This window comes from Oryzias latipes, chromosome 2 (genome assembly GCF_002234675.1).
Source record: "Oryzias latipes chromosome 2, ASM223467v1".
NCBI classification, from domain to species: domain Eukaryota; kingdom Metazoa; phylum Chordata; class Actinopteri; order Beloniformes; family Adrianichthyidae; genus Oryzias; species Oryzias latipes.
In genome coordinates this window covers 5,384,676-5,408,340 of record NC_019860.2, presented here as the reverse complement: position 1 = coordinate 5,408,340, position 23,665 = coordinate 5,384,676, and the positions used below count along the sequence as shown (strand labels likewise).

The window sequence follows — 23,665 nt, the reverse complement described above, 5'->3', positions numbered from 1 at the left end:
CAGAAGTAGCCTTGGATTAAGCTCCTCCCACTCTCTATCAAACCACCAAGCAGGCCGGTTTGTTCTCTGAAAAAATAGAGTTTACCAAATAAAAAGTCGAATTTCAGATCTAATCCAAAGATGATTTCATGAATGTTCTGTGGTTTTGGTGCCAGAGGACATTTTCTGTGATCACACTGCTGTCGCTGCCTGATGGCTTTTATTCAGGAGAAGTTCTGTGTGAGTTTGGACACAATCCCACTCAGATCAGACATTCTCTGGATCTGATGATGGAGGAAAAGTTCCACCCAGACTTGGAGAGTTCTGCTCCAAGGACCACTGTGGATGATATTATTTGTTGGTTGGGGTTGATAGGATGAAAGTGGCTCATTCAATCAGGCAGAACAGAAACATCATATCTTGTACAGTCAGCAATTTTCAGGTCAGTGTTTTCTCAATGAAAGACAAAATTGAGACACAATCATATTAGGGTGATAACTGCTGAGCTCTTCCTCTGCTGCCCTTCTTCCTCACAGATGAGAGACACAGACACATCACAGCCTTGATCATGAGTGGAGAAGACAACAGAAAACACAAAGACTTACCGTGAAGATGAAAGTTGGAGCCTCCATCTTCCCCTTTTCTGTCCTTTCTGAAATGGAGGAAAATCTCCATTTCTCCTCATTTTCTGATTGAGGAACACCTGAGCAGAGCTCCGCCCCCTAGATGAATGGAGGAATATATGGAGTCCTATACTGTTCATAATTAAATAAATAAATATTTGATTAAATAAATAAATGTGACCTCATGCAAATACACAATCAACCAATAAATCTCTCATAAATATATAAAAAGATCATGAAATGGTGAAAAACCTGCACACAGTTTTTAAATTAGCTGTTGTATTATTCAATATTTTTTTATTTTGCTTTAAAAACCTGTTCATTATTTTAAAACAGCATTTTAAAATATTCACTTTTAATCATGTGGAATATTATTATAATTCTACTTCTTTTTACAGAAGCTCGTATTCCAAAATCAATATTTTCCAAAGTAGCTTTGTTTTTATTTCATGTTGCTGTTTTTCACAATGGCGTATTTATTTCATGAAGAGCTTTTTCAGCAGAATGGGTCTTTCTGTCAATCAGTGAAAGTGGGCGGGATCTAAACGCTCATTGGCTCATCCATGGAAATCGACTCTAATTCCTCGATACCCGCTCAGCGGTGTTCCAGTCAGAGAGATGACATATTTCAGCTACATCCGTGCGGCTTTGCTGACATTAGAGATCAAATAGAGTCAAACAATCTGTCTGCTGCAGAAGAAGCAAACATGGACGACTCTGTTTTTGTAGTTTGAGGGTTTGTGTGGACCAAAGGAGCTCCTGTCGTCCACATCTTGAACTTGAAGTCCCCCTTTGAAACACTCCTGACTCTCACGCCAGATTCACTCAGCTCTCCTTTGCTCTGCAGCTAACAGCCCTGCTGTCTGAGCTCACAGATCCAGTCTGACGTCATCGTGCCTTATTTCGGCTCGCAGGAGGCGAGCTGGCGGACCGACAGAGAGTCAGAGCAGGCAGCAGCGGATAGGGGAACAACTTGCTCGGGCCTCCTGAACCTTATAATATGTTATCTATTTTCATTGAGACAATGATTATAAATCAGGTCCTCTGGTTTTATTGATTCCTCTCGGGGAAAATGTTGAACCTTTCCTGCGAAAGTTTCTCTTTCTGGTTGTAAAACGCAGAGGAGATCCGGGGTTTGATTTGGGGTTCACTTCCCCTTTCAGACCTCAGAGTGGGTTATTAAAAGAATCAGTCTCTATACTTTGGATATACTTTTTTATTATTACTTTTCCGGCGAACTGAACAACAGACCCTTAACTTAACTTGCGCTCACACACACACACACTTTTTGCGCTGGGCGCTCTGATTTAAACATAATTTAAGACGTAGTTTAAGTATGACTGCAGGGGGGTATTCCAGGAAGCATGTTTAAACTAGCCTGACTTTGAGCCTGAACTCTGGCTGAAATCCGCCTGAACTTGTTTACTCTGGGTATGTCGGTTCAAAAGACCGGATATGAGTTGGCGTAATTACGCTCGACTTGGTAACCCTGGGTTAACGCACGTGCACAGCAGGTACATTAAGACATTCTCAATAGATCGCCGATTTCTGGAGTCACCATGGAAACTGTGATGATGTGGGGAAATTGCATGTTTTAGTGTGTTTTCTTTTGTGCATGTTTTGCATGTTTGTGGTACCTGTTTTTGCATGCTATGGACACGCCCCCTTGAAACACAGCTGTCGATCAACAACACCTGTTCCAAATTAGAAGAGGACTATAAAGGCCTGTTCACACCGGGACGAATTTCGCCGGCGATTTTCGCCGACGTTTAACGCCTCGTGACTAAACAAAGGGCACCAATGAGAGTGTGCACACCGACGCGAAAAAACGCCACGCGTCAACGCGTCAAAAAAAAAAAACGCCTCGGGTTGGTTTTTTTTTTCAACGCGCCGCGTCGAAATCTATTCGACCAATGAGAATGGCGCTTTTGCACACGTGTCTGGAGCTTCTGAAGTTACAGTAAAACACAACTTGGGGGCGCTCAAACACAAAACTGCCTTGCTGAGCACACATACCAGCGAAGAAGATAGACTGCCGCGAAGAAAAAATGACGGACATTCTAAAATATCTCAGAACCAAGCACCAGTTGGAGCTACTGGTGCTTGAAATATTCATGTTTTCTTTGTATTATTCTGACAAGCGCGTAAATACTTGCTCTCTTCTTCTGAGTGAAAAGCGACTTTAAGAATCGTAAAGTTGCGCAGCGCCACCTTGTGTACAGGAGTATTTCTGTTTACATTAAGCGCCATCTAATGTCAGGGAATGAAATTGCATGTTCGCTCGGCTCACCGTCAGCGAAAATCGCCTGGGTGTGAACACAAAAAACGTGGCGAAAAACGCTGGCAAATAACGCCTGGCGAATATTCGTCCCGGTGTGTACGGGACTTAAGAGTCATCAGGGGAAAAGCACAGGAGGTCCGCGCTTTGGGAGAGGCGTCACGCGCCGGCCGCGAGGCCGCCCGACCGGCCAGAAGGTCGCACGCACGCCGGCAGAGAGCGCACGCACGCGCACAGGGAAGTCGCATGCCGGTGTAGGTACCGGATGTTCTCGGGTTGCCGGATGTTTTCGGGGTCCTTCAGGGTCCTTCCAATGAATTATATCACTAGAGGAGACATCACGTGGTTCCTCATGGGAGGAGAGCACCGCCATCTTGGTGAGGTCAAGTTTTGAAGACCAAACCACTTTTATAACATTTAATAAAGAGCTCTGTTTTTGCTTTCAATCACTTCATTATATGAAAAAGAAGAATGGCTTGAAATTGCTTAGTTTTGTTCAGAAATAAAAACTTCACGAGTACCCCTAACTTAACTAGTATTAGACTACTTAGATTTTTTCTATGTTCCTTTATTTTATTTTACTTATGTTTTTATTTATTTGTGTGTTATGTTCATTGTTTCTTTTTTTCCCCTCTATTCTTTATTTTCTATGTCAATATGTTATATTTGGCAATGGTGACTGATCTTCGAGGCAATATTGATTACATCGTTATTGTTCGTTGTTGACGTTAATGTCATTGTTAATGTATGATACCGCAATTGTCAATAAAGTTTTTAAAAAAACTTAGCGACGTTAACTCATTGGTCGTGGCAACTTACAGCCAATCAAATAGTGTGACGTCATCATTGGTCGAAGGACCCCGAAGGACCCCGAGAACATCCGGCAACCCGAGAACATCCGGTACCCACACCGGCAGCAGGGCACACGCACACGGGGCGCGGTTGGAGCACCTGAGCGACAGACGCAGTGGGGACCCACCGTGACCGCACACGTACCGGGAGCGCTTGGAACGCTGGAACCACCAGTCTGCAACGCGGTCAACACGCAGTGGCAGGGCAGGGACCCTGCCTGTGTTGTAAGTAGCCGGACGTGATTTTGCAGACTGGTCGAACTAAGTCGGCGGGAAGGCTGGTGGCAGCCTGCATCGGAGATTGTTTGGTGCTGCCGTCTACCTGTCTCCGCAGGATTCCAGCGTGTCCGGGGGGCCAGCTGGAGGTGACACGGAGGAGTGTCTGCGTTACGCGCAACCCCAGAGGCGAGGGGAGCCCCGCCTCCCAGGTCCAGGTGTGCATGTCCGGAGGGACCCTCGGCGCAGCGTCTGGAGAAGTCGACCCCAAAAGCCAAGCCTGGCGTGGAGAGGACGCCCCCTGGTTGGGATCAGTGACCCCTCCCTTTGAGCTGCATTTTAAAGGGGTTTTTACCGTTCTTTGGACTTTTTAGCTCTCTTTTATCCTTTTTAACTGTTCCTGGGAATTTTATCGTGTTTTACTGGTTTAATCTGTGCCTAGAATTTTTAGACTTATTTTATGCTTGTTTAAGTGTCTTTTAACTGGAACCCTGTAGCCATTCCTATTTTTATATTGTAATAAATTATCATTGTAGCCAAGAACTCGGGTCCTCTTTGGTGGTGTGCGTGCGCTCTCCCCAGATCATTCCCCCAGCCCTTCAATACCCTCATTCATTTTTTTGTTGTTTACCCCACCTTTCAACCCTCCAGGCCTTACAAAACGCGTGGTGAAAAAAAAGAAAACGCTGTACTTCAGTGAGACGGAGTCTGAGATTTTAATGACGGCGTATGAAGATTACACGTCCATCAAAAAAGTAACACGGCTGCATCATCAAAAGAGTTTCTGCGTGTAGAAAAAGAACAGACAAAGTAAACGCACGACTTTCTGATCTTGTTTCCATTTTCCTTGTGACGCCAATCACAAGGAAATTTTCCCAACTTAAATGAATTACTTCTATTGGGAACAAGCAATTGAGTTAAATTTATTCAAACTAATTTCTTACGTCTATAAAACTCAATAATTGTTCAGACAACTCAAATTTACATACTTATTTAACTAAATGTCACATTACTCCAATTCAATAAATCTTTTTTCCATCTTAATATTTCTTGAACTCTCAAATGTCTAAGTTGGGCCGGCAGATATACTCATTTAAATAACAATAAAAAAGACGGGGGGAGAAATGCTCGGAGTGCAAAATCTCAATAAGGAATTTACCGTCATTGTCGTAACAGCTATTGCCCGTAGGGGTGCTATATAAACTCATCATCCTCTCCTTCACTAATGGAGCAGAGACGTAAGCTCAGTAGGGCAAAATAACTCGGCGAAACATGGCAAAACACAATAAAACAGCTAAACAACTAAACACATTTAGTCAAACCCACACTTAAACCCAAATCCGTCCAGACAGGCAAAGGGAATGATATCCCACAATCCTTTGCGGTGCCAATCTAACAGCAGCACCAAAGTTACACCTACTTAATTAAATTAATTTGAATGAAAGTAAAATAACTGTCTGAAAACTACGTGTAATTTTTAAACTGACTTACCTTATGTGGTCTTATCACCATCTCACTGTGGCAAAAGTATTATCTGAGCTTCTTCATCCACTAAATCATCTTCAAATGGACACTCCATGCTGCTTCACCTCTCTGTAAACAAACTAAGCTTCAACTAAACCTGCTCCAGAACAGGTTATGTTCAGAGCATGAGTTGCTATGGCAACTTGATCTACCCTGAAACATACCTCCATTTCTGGAACCGAAAGTTGAGGTTATCAACTTCCTTAGCATCAAACTTATCGTGAGAGCTAGCATAACCTGCTTTCTGGAATACCCCCCAGGAGCTGAAGACTCTCTGGGATGATCTCATGAACTCAAACATGGAAACATTGTTATCATGTGGAAGTATTCCAAATAAATAAACCTGATCTCTTAACATTCTCCGTGTGCATTGTGCATCCATGCATTTTAGGTGAGATAAACACAGTCACAGCTCTAAGTGGCTATCAGGCTAAAGCATTAGCTGCTAGCTCCTCCCACACGCGGCATGGTGCGTTTATTGAACTCCAGTTCATATAAGCTTAGTGGAACTCCAACAGCCAGCCAGCCTAACTTAGGCCACTACTACATGTTCATGAGAATATGAAAATTGCTGAACCGTCTCCTGTCTCATGAAAAAGCTCTTCATGAAATAAATACGCCATTGTGAAAAACAGCAACATGAAATAAAAACAAAGCTACTTTAGAAAATATTGATTTTGAAAGCCGAGGTTCTGTAAAAAGAAGTAGAATTATAATAATATTCCACATGATTAAAAATTAATATTTTAAAATGCTGTTTTAAAATAATGAACAGGTTTTTAAAGCAAAATTTTGAATAATAATGAATAATATTGAATAATATAATGGCTAATTTAAAATCTGTGTGCAGCTTTTTCACCATTTCATGATCTTTTTATATATTTATAAGTGATTTATTGGTTGATTGTGTATTTGCATGAGGTCACATTTATTTATTTAATCAAATATTTATTTATTTAATTATGAACAGTATAGGACTCCATAGGAATAACTGGAACCCAGGTGCAATGAGAAATCCGGCTCTGACTTGCACCAAGTAAAATTTGATATCAAAACCAAAAACACCACAAGGTCTGAACAAGAAAACAAAACTCATCACAAAAACAAAAAAAAAACATCCAGAATCTGAAATATAAGGCAGAGCAAAGACAAAACCAAATGCTGACCAGACAGACGACTGAGAGACTAAATACGATTTAGTGATTTCCTGATTACAAAATTATTGTGGACTTCTCTGCAGAGAACCAGAGGTGAGGAGGACAGAGGAGGAGCAACAGAAAGAAAGAAAGTGCTACTTTCTGTCACACACCTAAAGGCCCGTACACACCTCAAATTGATGCACGTTATTCGCCAGCGTTTTTCGCCACGTCTTTTGTGTTCACACCCAGGCGATTTTCGCTGACGATGAGTGGAGTGAACATGCAATTTCATTCCCTGACATTAGATGGCGCTTAATGTAAACAGAAATACTCCTGTACACAAGGTGGCGCTGCGCAACTTTACGATTCTTAAAGTCGCTTTTCACTCAGAAGAAGAGAGCAAGTATTTACGCGCTTGTCAGATTCATGCAAAGAAAACATGAATATTTCAAGCACCAGTAGCTCTAGCTCCAGTTCTGTTGAATGATGGAAGACGCCGGAAAAGACACTGATTTTTGGTACATCCCATAGTTACGAGAAGAGAAGAACATTGGGAGTTTTATCAACTGGTACAAGACCTGAAAATGTATCATGAGCGTTTTCTGGGATATTTTAGAATGTCCGTCATTATTTCTTTGCAGCAGTGTAGACGCTACTTGGCGTCATGTTCTTCGCTGGTATGTGTGCTCAGAAAGGCAGTTTTGTGTTTGAGCGCCCCCAAGTTGTGTTTTACTGTAACTTCAGAAGCTCCAGACACTTGTGCAAAAGCGCCATTCTCATTGGTCGAATAGTTTTTGACGCGGCGCGTCAAACCAAAAAAACGAACCCGAGGCGTTTTTTAAAAAGTGACGCTTTTACGCGTGGCGTTTTTCTCATTGGTGTGCACACTCACATTGCTGCCCTTTGTTTAGTCATGAGGCGTTAACGTCTGCGAATATCGCGAAATTCATCCCGGTGTGTACGGGCCTTAAGTGTGCGAAATTTGTTCTCCACATTTGACCCATCCCCTGGGGGAGCGGTGAGCTGCAGTAGCATTAAGGGTCTTGCAAGGACCACCACTGGGTGATGATATGGTAACTGCCCCCAGTACCATTGTTTTTTCCCCTCCTGGAAGGGAAGCCTGGATTCCTGTGTGGCAGCCCTTTATCTTAACAACCACCCAGATCTCAGTCACCCAGCTGCTGACCGAGCCACCCAGCTAATCTGCAAAACACACAGAGGCAGATAGAAAAGTAAACAAGCAGTGAACTGTGTCTATATGTATGTGTTTGTTTTAGTTAACCTGCTCCCTGTAATCAAACACCTGGAAGAGTCTCTGCTTTACAGGAAATGACATCACTCTGTGTCTTCTTGTTTATTAAACAGGAAGGGAAACTTCAGGGGGGTATTCCGGAAAGCATGTTTAAACTAGCCGGACTTTGAGCCTGAACTCTGGCTGAAATCCGCCAGAACTTGCTTATTCTGGGTATGTCGGTTCCAAAAGACCGGATAAGAGTTGGCGTAATTACGCTCGACTTGGTAACCCTGGGTTAATGGGCGTGCACAGCAGGTACATTAAGACATTCTCAATAGATCGCCGATATCTGGAGTCACCATGGAAACGCGTCGAGAAAAAAAAACCTCTACACTTCAGTGAGACGGAGTCTGACATTTTAATGACGGCGTATGAAGAGTACACGTCCATCAAAAAAGTAATGCGGCTGCATCATCAAAAGAGTTTCTGCGTGTAGAAAAAGAGCAGACAAAGTAAACGCACGAGTTTCTGATCTTGTTTCCATTTTCCTTGTGACGCATATAACGTATCCAATTTTGCCAACTTAAATTAATTACTTCCATTGGGAACAAACAATTGAGTTAAATTTATTCAACCTAATTTCTTACGTCTATAAAACTCAATAATTGTTTACACAGCTCAAATTTACATATTTATTTAACTAAATGTCATATTACTCCAATTCAATTGATCTTTTTTCCATCTTAATTAATTATATTTCTTGAACTCTCATATGTCTAATTTTGAGCTGGCAGATATTCTCATCTTTATAACAATAAAAAAGACAAGTGAGGAAAATGCACGGAGTGCAAAATGTCAATTAGGAATTTACCGTGATTATCACTAATTTTACTGTGTAGGCGCTGCTATATAAACTCATCATCCTCTCCTTCACTCTCACTCATGGTGCAGAGATGCAAGCTCAGTAGGGCAAAATAACTCGGCGAAGCATGGCAAAACACAGTAAAACAGCTAAACAACTAAACACATTTGGTCAAAAACACACACTTAAACCCAATCCGTCCAGACAGGCAAAGGGAATGATATCCCACAATCCCTTGCGGTGCCAATCTAACAGCAGCACCAAAGTTACACCTACTTAATTGAATTAATTTGAATGAAAGTAAAATAACTGTCTGAAAACTACGTGTAATTTTTAAACTGACTTACGAAAAAAAGATTTTTCTTAACTGAAACAAATAATTAAGTTAGATCAAAGTAAAAAAAATTATTTTTCCAACATCCACATGTGGTCCTATCACCATCTCACTTTGGCAAAAGTATTATCTGAGCTTCTTCATCCACTAAATCATCTTCAAATGGACACTCCATGCTGCTTCACCTCTCTGTAAACAAACTAAGCTTCAACTAAACCTGCTCCAGAACAGGTTATGTTCAGAGCATGAGTTGCTATGGCAACTTGACCTACCCTGAAACATACCTCCATTTCTGGAACCGAAAGTTGAGGTTATCAACTTCCTTAGCCTCAAACTTATCGTGAGAGCTAGCATAACCTGCTTTCTGGAATACCCCCCTGTACTTTGTATGTGAAAAACAGAGAAAATATAAATAGCAGAAGAATGTGAGTAAAATCTCCGGTAAATTAAATAAAGTTCTTCATCAAACTGCAGATGAACTGTCTCTATGACACATATGTGCTATCTGGTTGATCAAATCTCCTTCCATGTTGTTTGTAGAAAGAAGTGAGTGCGCCTTCAAAAGTTCTATAAGGTCACTGATTGTTAAAGACCCACAACAACACAACATGGCAACAACCATCACCAGCAGAACCCCAGGAACCAGAGACTTCCTCTGTTTGCTGCTTCAACATGAATTGTGTGAACAGAGAATTTTTCAAGTTTTTCAAATTTTCAATTTTTAATGGTTTGTTTCAAGCATTAAAAATATTTAAATATTTATTAAAAGATAAAGAAAAAAATAATAAAGATGAAATAAGAGGAATCAATCTTCTGAACAGTATTGCTACTCAAACACTTATGATGAATTAGATTAATTTCATTTGATGATTTTCAAATAAAGTCAAATAGAGTTTAATTAGTTGTTGAAAGGGAGTGTGAAGAAGTAAGAGTATATAATCCACCACTATTGTTTTTTTATATCTATAGTTTTTAAATAGTCATTATAATCCAGTCCTTATCAGATCAAATTTATATTCTTTATCAAGTAACATAATAGACTGTTTATTGATTATCCTCAGAAATCATTCTCACATTATTTCAGTTAACATTGATATAAAACACACTTTGTGTAACAAATGTGTAGTTCCTATTGATCATCTTCAGAACACTGACAGTGTGGTGTTCATCTTGTTCTGTTTCCTGACTGCCTCTGTGTTTTGCAGGTCAGCTGTCACTCCTCCTGGATGGCCCCTCCCTTCCCTGTCTGGTCCTGGTGGAGGAGTGCACAGCTGGCTGCACTTTGCAATCCTGTCTATTTAAGTTGATGTTACTCAGACCTCAGTGTCTGTGTGTTTCTGTTAGATCTGTGGTTTTCATGCTCTGCCAACACTTGGGTCTGTTTGTCCTTTGGACTTTTTGTCATAGCTTAGTTTTTCCCTTTTTTCCTTTGGCAGTTTTCCCTCTCATGAGGAGTTTTTGTGTTTTCGTGATCCCACCTTGTGGCGCTTTTTGTTAGTATAAAATCGCTCCTAAGCGCATTCCTGAGTGTCAGCCTGATTCCTCTCTCTGGGTTTCCGTCCTTCCAGCTGTCACAAACACATGATCACATTAATACAGAAATCACTGCTACACATTGCTGATCAATAAAGTAAATTGCTAGCTTATTACTTCTAATCATTAAATAGTTTTACATAATTTCAGTAAAGCGTGGCTCTCACTAGATTTTTAGTGAGACACTAACTCAAACATCTATTTTATAGTTTATGGATGCAGATTCCTGTCCTAAAATAACAATTCAGATAGCAGATAAAAATCTAAAACTATCCAACAATGGGATGACTACAAGTAGATGTAGACTTCAATGCTGATGTCCTTCAGAACAATAATGGTAGACCTGTAGTAGAATAAGAAAGTAGAGTTTTCTGACACATCCAGTAGATCTACATCTACAATAGACTAGTAGTTGTCTAAAGGATATCTTGTGCCTGGTAGAAAGAAACTAACACAGAAGAAACAAATGAACTACACACATTGGAAAACCTTACATACATGTTCATACTTTAACTTTTCTTTATGGTGTGTTACTCTAACATGAACTCACGTGTTGAACAGAAACTTCAACTTTGCATTACAATAAGGTCACTTTGTCCTCAGATCCAGTCAGACAGGTTTTCTCATTTTCTGTTGACGCTCAAAAGACACAACAGCAGAGTGTTTAGACTAGAAACATCAACACAAACACAGTTAGTGATGCTGTAGTCATTGTTTTTGATTGATTGATTTAAAGCCATAAAATAATGGAATAATCACTTCAAATATTAAGTCATACATTGATTAGAAAATAAAGGAAAATTAATGATGAAATGTGTGGAATCCATCTACTAAACATTATTATGGCTATGACAAATAGAGGTATTTGCAGTAATATTTACAGTAAACGCACACGTCACATAAGGGTGCAATGAGTTTCATCCAGTCGTGGTTCCTAAGTACAACCCTTCATGCTATTCCAAATGTAACCCCTGTGCTATCCTAGGCACTTTGACATTGGGAGTTGGGTCATGTTTTTCATTTGACTTTCTATGAACTTTCTGTTTCATCTTTGAGGATTTGGACTTTTAAAAGACTTTTAGCTACGGTTTCATCCTTTGAACCAGATGGATCTGAATCTAGAGTCAAAGATTCTAAGGAAATCATGGATTCACAGACATTTGATTGAATTTCTGTCTGGATCAGAAACCAACAGCAGACATTTCAAGCCGTCATCTGTTCCTAATGTTCATTCCCCGCCATCATTGAAAGCTTTTGGAATAGTCCCTAAAGCCAGCGATCGGGCCGCTTTGGAGCATGAACTCATCACTCTGTGTCACGGTGGCAGAGAGATGACAGATCCCAAATCTGAGGCTGAAATGATCACGTCCTACCAGCTCCACTCTGGATTTGGGACCAAAAACCTTTGAAGATGTTGGAGCATTGTTGGAGAATAGACTGACAACATTTGTTTGGAAGAAAGATTGACCTTTGACCCCTCCCTCATGTGTTCCACATCCAGCTGCAGACACACCACTACAGCTCACATTCCACTTCTGATCCAGCAGTTAGAACCAGAGCCTGCATTTGCAGCAGGTTCCAACCCACTGACCACTGATCCACACAGGGGGACGTCCTAAGGGGCGGAGTCAGCCACTGGAGAGAGCAAAGAGGAGAAATGGGGGTCACTCTGGGCCTCTCTGTGTCTGGACCTTCAGAGGGACAGTGGTTTGGTCCAGAACACGGATGCTAAACTAGCTCTCTGGAAACTTGAACTTGTTGAATGGGAAACTTCCTGAAATCTTCTTCATCTGTTGACTTGTTCTTTCTTCATTTGAATGAGCTCAGTCCTCTCCCAAATCCAACTCCATCTATCTTCAGTGCTTTGGACTGACTTGGAGCAGAACTAGAGCTTTCTCCAGATGTCCTAGTACTTTTAGATCAGTGTCTTCCAATATTTGGAGCCCAGGTTCACTTCTTTCCCTGACAAAAATCCCAAAAGGCCTACCAGCCACCAAATAGTCAGAAACCAGAGAAACTTGGTGGTCTGCATTGATGAGAAACCAGTCCCTCCAGGATGACACATGGCTTTTTGGAATCATTTCACACACAAACAAACGGGAAGTTGTGGTTGTTGTTCTGAGAAAAGGCAATCAAATGTGTGATAATGGTCAATGTAAATGTTTAGATAAAGGCTGTAGGGGATTCAGGGATTGTGGAGCGGTTGTTGTTTCCTAAAAAAAATCTAAAATGAACCTAAAGAAAAGTTTTCTGCGTGAAGCTGAAACTTTGTTGTCGGCTATTTCTTTGTCTTTCTTGGTCTGTCTGGTCTAACTCCCATAATTCTGTTAGAAAAGCCCAGAAGCTCTGGATTGTGGAATAAAACCTGAGATGAAAACTGATTAGTTTTGACTCTGAACGTAAATAAAGGAAACATTTGTCATCTACTATAGAATCTGAAGATTTAGATTTAGATAAAATAAACTCCAAATGTCAGAGTCTCTTCAGGGTTTGAGCTGTTTTGGATCAGATCAGAATGTTGACAATCATGAAGTCACAAGCTAACGCTAACACAAGCTAACGCTGCTAGCCTGCTAACAAGCTAACGCTGCTGGCGCCTCGTGCTGTTTACTTCCGGGTGACGTGACGAGACTTTATTTAAAAACAAACGTATAAACTGTTTTACTGAACCTTATTATGGTTCAAAACGCTTCAAATATTTGAAAAAAGATTTAATTCAGGAGATAAAGAAAACAAAATCAAAACAGAAAAAAAATGTATCGAAGTAACTTTTTTAGAGCTGCTGTGACGTCATCACACTGTTTCTCATTCCAATGTTCAGATTTGACTACAAAACGCATCAGAGACTAACTAAACCTGATCACATTCGTTTATTTTATTTCTAAATTACAGTCATGAATAAATACATTTCTTAAGTAAACACAGAAACAAAAATTAAAACAAGAAAATTTCAAGCAAAAAGATCTTAAAAACTGTTTCTAAAGAGAATAATTATGACTATGAATAAACATTAAACTGTCTAGTTAATAACAAAAAAAGAAGTAATTTAGAAATTCTTATTAGAATTAGATGTCTTATGAGAAATTTACTTAATTTAATCAAAATTAGATTAACAAATTTATGAAGTATGTAACTGAGATGTAACATAATAAAAGAAAAGTAAAGAAAATTAAAGATCTTTGGAATGCAAACATTTTTCACCGACAATCTACAAAGATTTTTTCAATAAAAAACAGGGAAAGATTTAAATAAATTCACAGATTTTTTTCAGGTTAAGACAAAAAAAAAATCACTTAACATTTTATTTACAGTACAGACCAAAAGTTTGGACACACCTTCTCATTCAAAGAATTTTCTTTATTTTCACGACTATGAAAATTGTAGATTCACACTGAAGGCATCAAAACTATGAATGAACACATGTGGAATTCTATACATAACAAAAAAGTGTGAAACAACTGAGAATATGTCATATTGTAGGTTCTTCATTGTAGCCACCTTTTGCTTTGATTACTGCTTTGCACACTTTTGGCATTCTCTTGATGAGCTTCAAAAATGTAAAGAAATGCAGAAATGTGTGCTGCAGATGCCATGTTTGCCACTAGAGGGCAGCACAGCAGCTTCAGTCTTTGTCATTGTTGCTGTGTGAGCCTGAAGGAGCTTCAAAGTGAGCTGCAGCTTGGTTCAGACAAACCTCCACATTCACACACAGATGTGATCCTGAAGAAGTCTGAACAGAACATTTCAGGAGAACTCTTCAGTCCAGAACATGAGCCTGCATTGTTCCTGAAACTGGGATCAGAGTTCTGCTCTCTGCTCCAACAGAACCACCTTCATGAGCTCCTGGTTTCTTCTGGATCCTCCAACATTCAGACGCTCTCTGACTGAGTTCATGTCTGCACAGAAACCTTCAGGATTCTCTTCTTCCACACGTCTTTCACTCTGAAACTCTCTTCTGAATGTGGATCATCTCAGTCAGACGTTCAGCAGCATCAGAGCCGTGCATGTGCTCCTCCTCATGAGTCCTGAAGCTGCACCGTCAGCTGCAGAGCTTCAGAGCTGCTTCCTTCTCAGACTTTCCACTTTCTTTGGCTCTCTGTCCCCAACAAACAAACCAAAGCAAACCACTTTCACTTAGGTCATTAACAGCTGAAAGAGACGACCAGATTGCGGAGGGAGTCACTGGCTCCCCAACTCCTGGACAAGGAACTGCTAATGATCTGAAACCATGTAGGCTAAGTAGACAATACCATCCCGTGTCAGGTCTGACTCCTCCCCCATGAGCACATATATACCATCACTTTTACCAGCTAATTCAGAATTGACATAGCCTCTTGGATAAGAGGTGAAACGTCTTCAACTTAAAAAACCAAGTCCAGATGACAGCCTTTAAACCTACAACTTTGATGGTTCCATCCATTTTCTTAACCCACTGTTTCCGGTTTCCGGAGCCGTCTGGCTGCTTAATTGGCAATCGGGCTCTTTACAGCGGCGAGCTGGCGTTCAGATAGAGCCGCTGAGGCATGCAAGAGGCAGTCTGCTTAGGTCTCCAGCTCTTGACGATATTTTTCTTATTTTCATGGAGACAATAACAAAAATATTCACTAATTTTCCCTTTTTATTTTTTTATTTTTAGTCTCTGAATGATCACATGATCCAGACATGGAGACGTAATTACTGATGCTTTTGTAGAACTCTTCAATTAACCTGATTCTGATTCTGGACGTCAACACTCACTCTCTGTGGAGACAGGAAACACTGCGTGAGTGTTTCTGTGAGGAAGTTACATGTTGTGTTCAGATAAAAGCAAGAGATTATAAAAGGCAAGTGCTGATAAAGACAGAAAAACCACAATGTGTGTTAACTAAATGCAGTGAATTATTAATATATATGGCAGAGGTTTGACACCACATGACACACAGTGGAGCCTTGTTACCCCCTGATGTTGTTGAGGCTCAAAAAGCATCAATCAAACAACTAGGAAACATTTAGAATGACTCCATAGCTGTTTTCTTTTTTTCAAATGTTTGATTTCTTTCATACAAAAAAATATTCCATTTGATTTTTATTTTACTCTTCTGGGTCTAAAACTGTGTTGCTTTTAAGAAAAAAGATTTTTCTGTTAGTTTTGCTTCAGAGCTGTAAACACATTATAGAAATCTAGAAGGTTTATTTTCACTTGTGGTTCAGTTTGATCTGCAGAAATGTCAGCCTGAAAGAGAGCTGAGTCTCTGTCATCAATGTGGAAAACATTTTCATCTGTGACAAGTTCCAAAGTTGTAGTCTTTCTAAAAAAAACATGGATGTTAGTCACAAAAACAAAAAGCGGTCTGATGAAAAAGAGTTGGAATTCAGAAATGGTTTATTTCAAGCAATCAAAACAAGGAAATACTAAAGAAGACAAACAAATGTATGTCTATAAATTTATAGATATTAACTTTGAGTGATTCATTTTGACCTGATGGGAAAAAATATAAAGTAAAAAGGATACACAAACACACACACCCACACCCACACCCATACACGCGCGCATGCACGCGCGCGCGCACACACACACACACCCACACACACACACACACACACACACACCATTTCCTGCATCTACACTATTATACTTAGAAACTTTGCAGGTGATGCCAGATCTGAGCAAATAAAACTACTGCAGCTGAAATATCTAAAAAGAAACAAAGAAACAAAGAAAATATCATAGAGAAGAAAATATAAACAAATGTAAAAACAGTTTTCTGCATCTCTTCTTCACAGGACGTCTTCATCACCAGCAACAGTTCTTCTCCCTGTAGAAGCAGAATTTAGAAGATCAAGCAGCTTTTTTTAATTTCTAAAAGTGCAAATAATGTTTAAGATCACCAACTTCATTGGTTTTCATGAGCTGAGAGAAACAGGAAATGACATCATCCACATCAGAAGATGATGAAGAGTAAAAGAGTGACAGTACTTGTTCTAGTTCTCTGGTCCTCGTTCCCTTTGGTTCTCCTCCTGGACATGTAGACCAGAGCAGCAACCACACCCAGAAACATCAACACCACCTTCATCACGGCTCCAACGATGATGATGAAATTATGACCAGAAAGATCTGCAGACAAACATTTATCAGCATCAACTAAAATATTTGTAAATGTCTTTGACTTTCACAATTTGTCTTTGTTGTTCAAAATAATAAAAAAAGTTTTACCTGAAAAGTCCAGAACATAGACAGCATCTGTCTTCACTTCCTCATCCTCCACAAACTGACAGATGAATGTTTGGTTGTTTCCACTCTGATGTTCCACAGTCAGAACAGAAACACAGTCCAACCCAACACCGTCACCAGACAGCTGAGATCCCGTCTCATTCATCCAGATGATGCTGTTCTGTCTGCAGGGAATAGTTGGATCAAATCTACTCAGTGAACACTGGAATGTGACACTTCCACTTCCTCTGGGAGGAACGTCTGCTGGATCTTTAGAAACTGAAGGAAAACAGAAACAGAAAAGTTTCTCTGTTAGACGTTTTTACATGAAAACCTTTTCTCCTGACAGTGACCACATTTACCTGCTGACCTTGTTCCAAAGAAAGATCAGATTTGACCATTTTAGAAACTATTCAGAGAAATGTTTACATCTGTTTCAACAGCAGAAACAGTCGTGATTTTTGAGTTTCAGAGTAAACTTTTAGTCAGAGGATGATGAGTGGCTGCTCGTCATTTTCTGACAACTTTCAACTAACAATATTATGGAAATACTGTAAAACTGTATAAAATGAACCTAAAGAAATGTTTTCTGCATGAAGCTGAAACTCTGTTGTCGGCTCTTTCTTTGTCTTTCTAGTCCTGATTCTCCGGGTCTGTCTGGTCTAACTCCTATAGTTCTGTTAGAAAAGCACAGTGACTCTGGATTTGTGGAATAAATCTCCCCTCATCTGAGATGAAAACTGATTAGTTCTGACTCTGAACATAAATAACGGACTAATCTCTGATCTATTATAGAATCTGGAGATTTAGATTAAAAACTCCAAACATCAGAGTCTCTTCAGGGTTTGAGCTGTTTTGGATCAGATCAGAATGTTGACAATCATGAAGTCACATTATTGTTCATGTCAGAATACTCACTGCTCAAAATATTAAGATACGCCTCAAACGTATTCTTGTTCCTGAGCCGACAGAGATATCGACCAGCATCTTCATCAGTGATGTTTGTGATGAGCAGAGAGCAGTCGCTGCTCACATTCAGCCTGGAAGCTCTAGCTGAACTCTGGACAACACTTCCATTGTGTACTTCTGGTCTCAGTGCTTCATCTGGATCTTCCTGGTTCAGCCAGGTAACATCAGAGCACGAGGAAGAGGAGGATGTAGTTCTACAAGGTAAAAGGACGTCATCTCCAGCTCTGTGATACAGATGTTTAGTTTGTTCACTGATGTCTGCAGGAGAGAAAAGAACTAAAAGTTGAACCTTTAACACAACAGAGACTAACAAAATCACTGAAGAAATGAAATAAGATAATAATAAAATACGTATCTGTAAAGTTTTGTTTTAAACGTGATTTCATTAAATGATAAAATAAATTATTTTTAAAAACATACATTTTTTCATAACTGACAAAGTTTGGCTTTTTTGACAATTTAAAAAGTGACATTAATTCAATATAGTGTTGTAATATGAAATTATAATCTATCCTTAATTTTATTAATGCAGTCTTTCTGTCTTTGTTAGATGTTGATCTGTCAGAAATGTTCAGTTCAGGGTTTGATTTCCTCTTTAGTGATGAATAAAGATAAAACTGAAAATCCAGACTTTGCTTCTATTTTGTGACATTAAACCATTTAAAGAGACACAAAGTTTTCAGTTTTCGTCAAGGAAGTTTATTTCCTCTTTCTTCATTCTAACGTGACCATAATGAGTCAAAACGTGCTTTTAACTGCAAAAAGGTGACACTTCTTTGAAGTTTCTCAGCAAAAATGGACTTGAAACTATCAACCATGGCTGACAAAGACTGACAGAACAAGAATGAAAAAACATTTTAAGTTTACAGGATTGTCTTGAGAGAACAGCTCATGGAAAACCTCACTGTTCTCTGAGTTTTGAAAAACTTCTTTATTCCAAAAGATTTCTCAAGAGTCTTGTCTGTCATCTTCTTTCCACCGTCAGAGGTGAGAAACTTCTTCCAAAAACTTCTTCCTAAAGCTGTATAAGCCATAATTCAGCTGCAGATCTCCTGAAGCTGGTCTTTCTAGCATCCGTCAGTCTTTAATGGAGCAAACAGCAGCAGAGCAGCAGAACAACAACAAGCACCACTCTGATCACTGACTCACAACACTGTTTAAACAACAAAGTCCAGACTCACACAAGAACACAACTGACACTGCAGACATCTGCAGAAAATGACAAATGGAAAAAACAACAACAACAAATGAACAATCCACTCCCCACATCTCCCTTTGGTTAAATCCACACAATCATCATTATGTCTAAACCAACAATCCAATCTAGAGAATCAAAATTAACAAACTTGTTCCAGAATTGTTAGATTTTGCTCTGATGCTGAGTTTTTTGTTGTTGTTTCTTTATTGTTGACCAAATAAAGCAGAAAATCTTGAAAGTCACATGTTCCTCTAAAACTGTTGAGTGGTTGTAATTTCATTTATGCTTTTCTAAAATCATCTCCATACAGGTTCTGTTATTAAAGTACAAAACCTGCTTTATAGAGAAGAGTTTTACTGAATTCAATGTTTGCCTCTATTTGCAATAAAACCTGTTTCAACAGATATTATTCTTTTATTTTTTATCTATCTTTTCTTCTGTGATGATTACATTAAATGACTGAATATATATATAATGATTATCAATGTAATCAATCAATATATAACAACCAACATTAATGGGTTACTGTTCAAAGTTTAAGTTTTTACTTCACTTTATTGTCCTGAGAGTTTGGTAAAAATAACTTTAAATTCTAAAGTTCAAAATGTACATTTTTGATTGACATTGACTGTGTTTTAAAATGATCCACAGTGATGTTGAGTAAATGTTTGTTTTTGTTTAATTCTGAAAATCCTGACAGAGCAAAAATTCCCAGAATTCACTGAAAAGACCAGAAAGTGTTTTTGTTTCTAAACTGTAGAAAATAGGATTTGATAGAACCCAAAAGTAAAGTTAAATCATTCCAAACGTCTCACCTGTGAGAACGTAGACGGCATCTATCTTCACTTCATCATCCTCAACAAACTGGCAGCTGAATCTTTTGGAGTTTCCACTCTGATGTTTCACAGTCAGAACAGAATCACAGTTTGTTTGGTTCTTCACCTCAAACTCTGGATTTCTACCAGACAGTTGAGATCCCGTCTCAGTAGATTATTTTTGTCTTCCATTGTCCTTCAAATGTCAATCTTAAGGCCGTACACACCGGGACGAATTTCACGCACGATATTCGCAGACGTTAACCCCTCATGACTAAACAAAGGACACCAATGTGAGTGTGCACACCGACGCGAAAAACGCCACACGTAAAAGCGTCATTTTTTAAAAAACGCCTCAGGTTCAATTTTTTGGTTTTACGCGCCGCATCAAAAACTATATGACCAATGAGAACGGCGCTTTTGCACACGTGTCTGGAGCTTCTGAAGTTACAGTAAAACACAACTTGGGGGCGCTCAAACACAAAACTGCCTTGCTGAGCACACATACCAGCGAAGAAGATAGACGCCGAGTAGCGTCTACACTGCCGCGAAGAAATAATGACGGACATTCTAAAATATCCCCGAAAACGCTCATGATACATTTTCAGCTCTTGTACCAGTCGATAAAACTCCCCATGTTCTTCTCTTCTCGTAACTATGGGATGTACCCAAAATCGACGTCTTTTCCGGCGTCTTTCATCATTCAACAGAACAATAATTTCTTCATCGCTGGAACTGGAGCTAGAGCTACTGGTGCTGGAAATCTTCATGTTTTCTTTGTATGATTCTGACAAGCGCGTAAATACTTGCTCTCTTCTTCTGAGTGAAAAGCGACTTTAAGAAGTTGCGCAGCGCCACCTTGTGTACAGGAGTATTTCTGTTTTACATTAAGCGCCATCTAATGTCAGGGAATGAAATTGCATGTTCACTCGGCTCATCATCAGCGAAAATCGCCTGGGTGTGAACACAAAAAACGCGGCGAATAACGGCTGGCGAATATTCGTCCCGGTGTGTACGGGCCTTAACACTTTTTCAATGTCTGACACTAAATCATTAAAACTAATCTGAAGTTTGTCAGGATAACAAAACAGGAAACTCTCAAACACTCAGTCCACCTGATTAATCAGTGATAATGAGAGACAATGATATTTGCTGTTTATGGATTCATCAATTCAACCTATTTGCTATATAAAAGAATGAAACGTAATGATATTTTTTTCTCATGAGCCGACTCTCTCATACTAAACGTGCTTTTTTCAGCTTTTTCCAACTGAAATGATTACATGGGTTCTCATGTCAGAGTCTCTTAAGGGTTTGGGGTTTTTGTTTTTTTGGATCAGATCAGAATGTAGACATTCATAGAGTCACAGAATAGTTCAAGCCAGAATACTCACTGCTCAAAACATGAAGATGCGAAACCCAGAGATTATCTATACTGAATCCAAATAAGTCTATGAGCAAGGGGTCATCTAATATGACCCAACAGGAGTATGTACCAGCGTCAGCATCTGTGATGTTTCTGATGTGCAGAGAGCAGTCATTTCCATTGCAGTTGTTCATTTCTGAACCAAGTTTTTCACGTCTCTTGATATTCCAGGATCCCAAACACCGTAAGGTGACGTCCTCTCCAACTCTTTTATAGAACATCTGCTTTATAACATGGGAACCTACAGGAGAAGCAGAAAATTACAATCAGAATCACAAACAGAATCATTGATAAAATCGTCAGGTTTATTAAATACAGAGCAGAAATCTACAGTCTGCACACACACATCTTTACTTCTTTACTTTCCTCTAATCTTTTCCTCAATCACGTCTTTAACTCTGACATTTTCTGAATAGAATAGTTAATTCCGATAAAGTACTTAATTTTTCCCTTTAATCTAAACCATGAATGAAGAGAAAGTAAATTATTTTAGTGCTAAAATCTGAGGTCAGTTGGTTACTGAAATATGTAGCATTATCATTAGTGTCCTTACAAGTCTTTAACTTATTCTCTTCCTCAGTTATTGTTTTATTCAAGATAAACTGGTTCTTTGCATCTTTAATACCATTTAGTGTATTTTTGCTCTTAAAAAAGTCATTTTAGTTTAAGGAAGTTAGTTCAGTTTTAGCAAATATTTCAACTTTTTGACTTTTCTTCACTCTGTTAATTCTTGAACATCTTCACAGCTGTCAGCTCTCAAATATTATTTTTGCATAAAATTGAACTTTAAAACTGAATTTGCATTTGTTTTTATAAAAAAAATCTGTTAACAAAACAAATTACACCAACATTGTTTTTACTTCCTAAGGAATCTTCAAATGAAAACATATTTTTATCAAAAACAAAATGCAATCATCTTTATCCTGTTAATAACCTACTTTTACAAAACACATCTTTTTAAACATAAAAAAGATGTAATATATAGAATGGACTGACTATATAAGGTAAACAACAGTTTTAAAGTTAAAGTAGGACATGTTTTTGCCAAACTTACAAAAATGAAATATTACCTCCAAACTGAAGCATGAAAATAAAGATGAATTCCAGAAGTAGAGTCATTCTTATTTTGTTGGTCTCTCACTGTAAATGTTTATTTCCTTTAATGATGACTAAATAGAAAAGACAGTCTTGGCTCCTCCCACTCAATATTTTAGTGTTAGCACATGTGTGAGTGATGGCAGAGTGAAAGGATGAATGACAGATTAAAAATTACACAAAATTATGTTTCTGAAGGTAAAAAGGTAACGCTTTCTTTTACAGTAAAGTACTTACAGTGTACTTAAGTGGTATTTACATGGTACTTATAGTGTAACTACTGGGTACTTTCAGGGTACTTACATGGTACTTTTTTATGGAATTTACTGGGTACTTACAGTGTGTTTACATGGTACTTTCTATGGGACTTTACTGGGTACTTACATGGTACTTTTTGTGTCTACTCTGTACTTACATGGTACTTACTGTGTATTTATATGGTACTATTTGGTTCATACCTATGTGGTACATACTGGGTATTTATAATATTCTTACTGGGTATTTACATGTTGTGCAAAGGTGTCTTTTATGGTACTTACCACATGTAAGAACAAGGTAAGTACAAATAAAGTACCTTGACCTTTAGGTCTGCACTCGCTGCACGTTTCATGGTATTTACCATGAATTTACCACAGAAACTACCCCTTAAGTACAGTGAAACTGTAACTGTAAAAGAAAATCAGCCCTATTTCCACTCAACTACATGGTACTTTCATTACTAAATACTGGGTATGTTCACTTGAATAGTACTTGGTACTTACCCCTTAAGTACACTGAAACTGTAACTGTAAAAGAAAGTCAGACCTATTTCCACTCTATTACATGGTACTTTCAGTAGTAAATGCTGGGTATGTACACGTATTACCATCCCGTACAGTGTACATGAACACACTTGGTCTTCTGACCTCACCACATGAGACAATGCTAACCTGTTGGTAAGGGTAAAGTAACTACATTGTAAAAACATGTTCTGCCCTGATTACTTCTTGTAACATGAGGCAAGTTTAAAGAGAAACAAGACAGCAGTGAAAACAACAATCTTTAATATGATACATGTCTGCAGCATACAAAGTGTCATCACAATGAAATATGTTTTAAGTACAAAACAGTACAAAGGAGCATTCCAAAAAACACATTATTGGCCTGAGGGTCGTGCTTTTTGTCCATCAAAATTCTTTCAGCAGAGTTTGGTAACGGTGCAGGACTTCTTCAGGGTTTGTAACTGCAAGAAAATTCACAATATGAGCTCAAGTGAACATAAAAAGCATAACGACTTTGATAAAATACAAAATAAATTGTACTTATTTAATCATTTCTGTAATGAGTTTGATAAATTTCTGTGAATTCTTTATAGCTTTGACTGTAATGCTTGAAATTAATCAATTATCCTCATTTATGA

General features: G+C 38.8%; 3 protein-coding genes across 4 annotated transcripts in view; 1 reads left to right on the top strand and 2 right to left on the bottom strand.

Annotated features, from left to right (window-relative positions):
- LOC101172629 (zinc finger protein 436-like) overlaps nucleotides 1-23,665 on the top strand; it is a 1,005,429-nt gene that overhangs the window by 555,272 nt on the left and 426,492 nt on the right. The gene's annotated exons all lie outside the window — the stretch shown is intronic.
- Nucleotides 1-23,665, bottom strand: part of LOC110016657 (zinc finger protein 502-like) — a 970,715-nt gene that overhangs the window by 611,080 nt on the left and 335,970 nt on the right. The window lies entirely within an intron of this gene.
- Nucleotides 16,290-21,286, bottom strand: LOC110013641. The gene is made up of 6 exons (XM_023949607.1): nucleotides 21,242-21,286; nucleotides 19,746-19,911; nucleotides 17,682-17,990; nucleotides 16,767-17,042; nucleotides 16,530-16,667; nucleotides 16,290-16,368 (listed from the first exon to the last, which is right to left on the bottom strand). Exons 1-6 carry the CDS (start codon nucleotides 21,284-21,286, stop codon nucleotides 16,331-16,333), a joined length of 972 nt encoding a protein of 323 aa, XP_023805375.1. The 3' UTR covers nucleotides 16,290-16,330.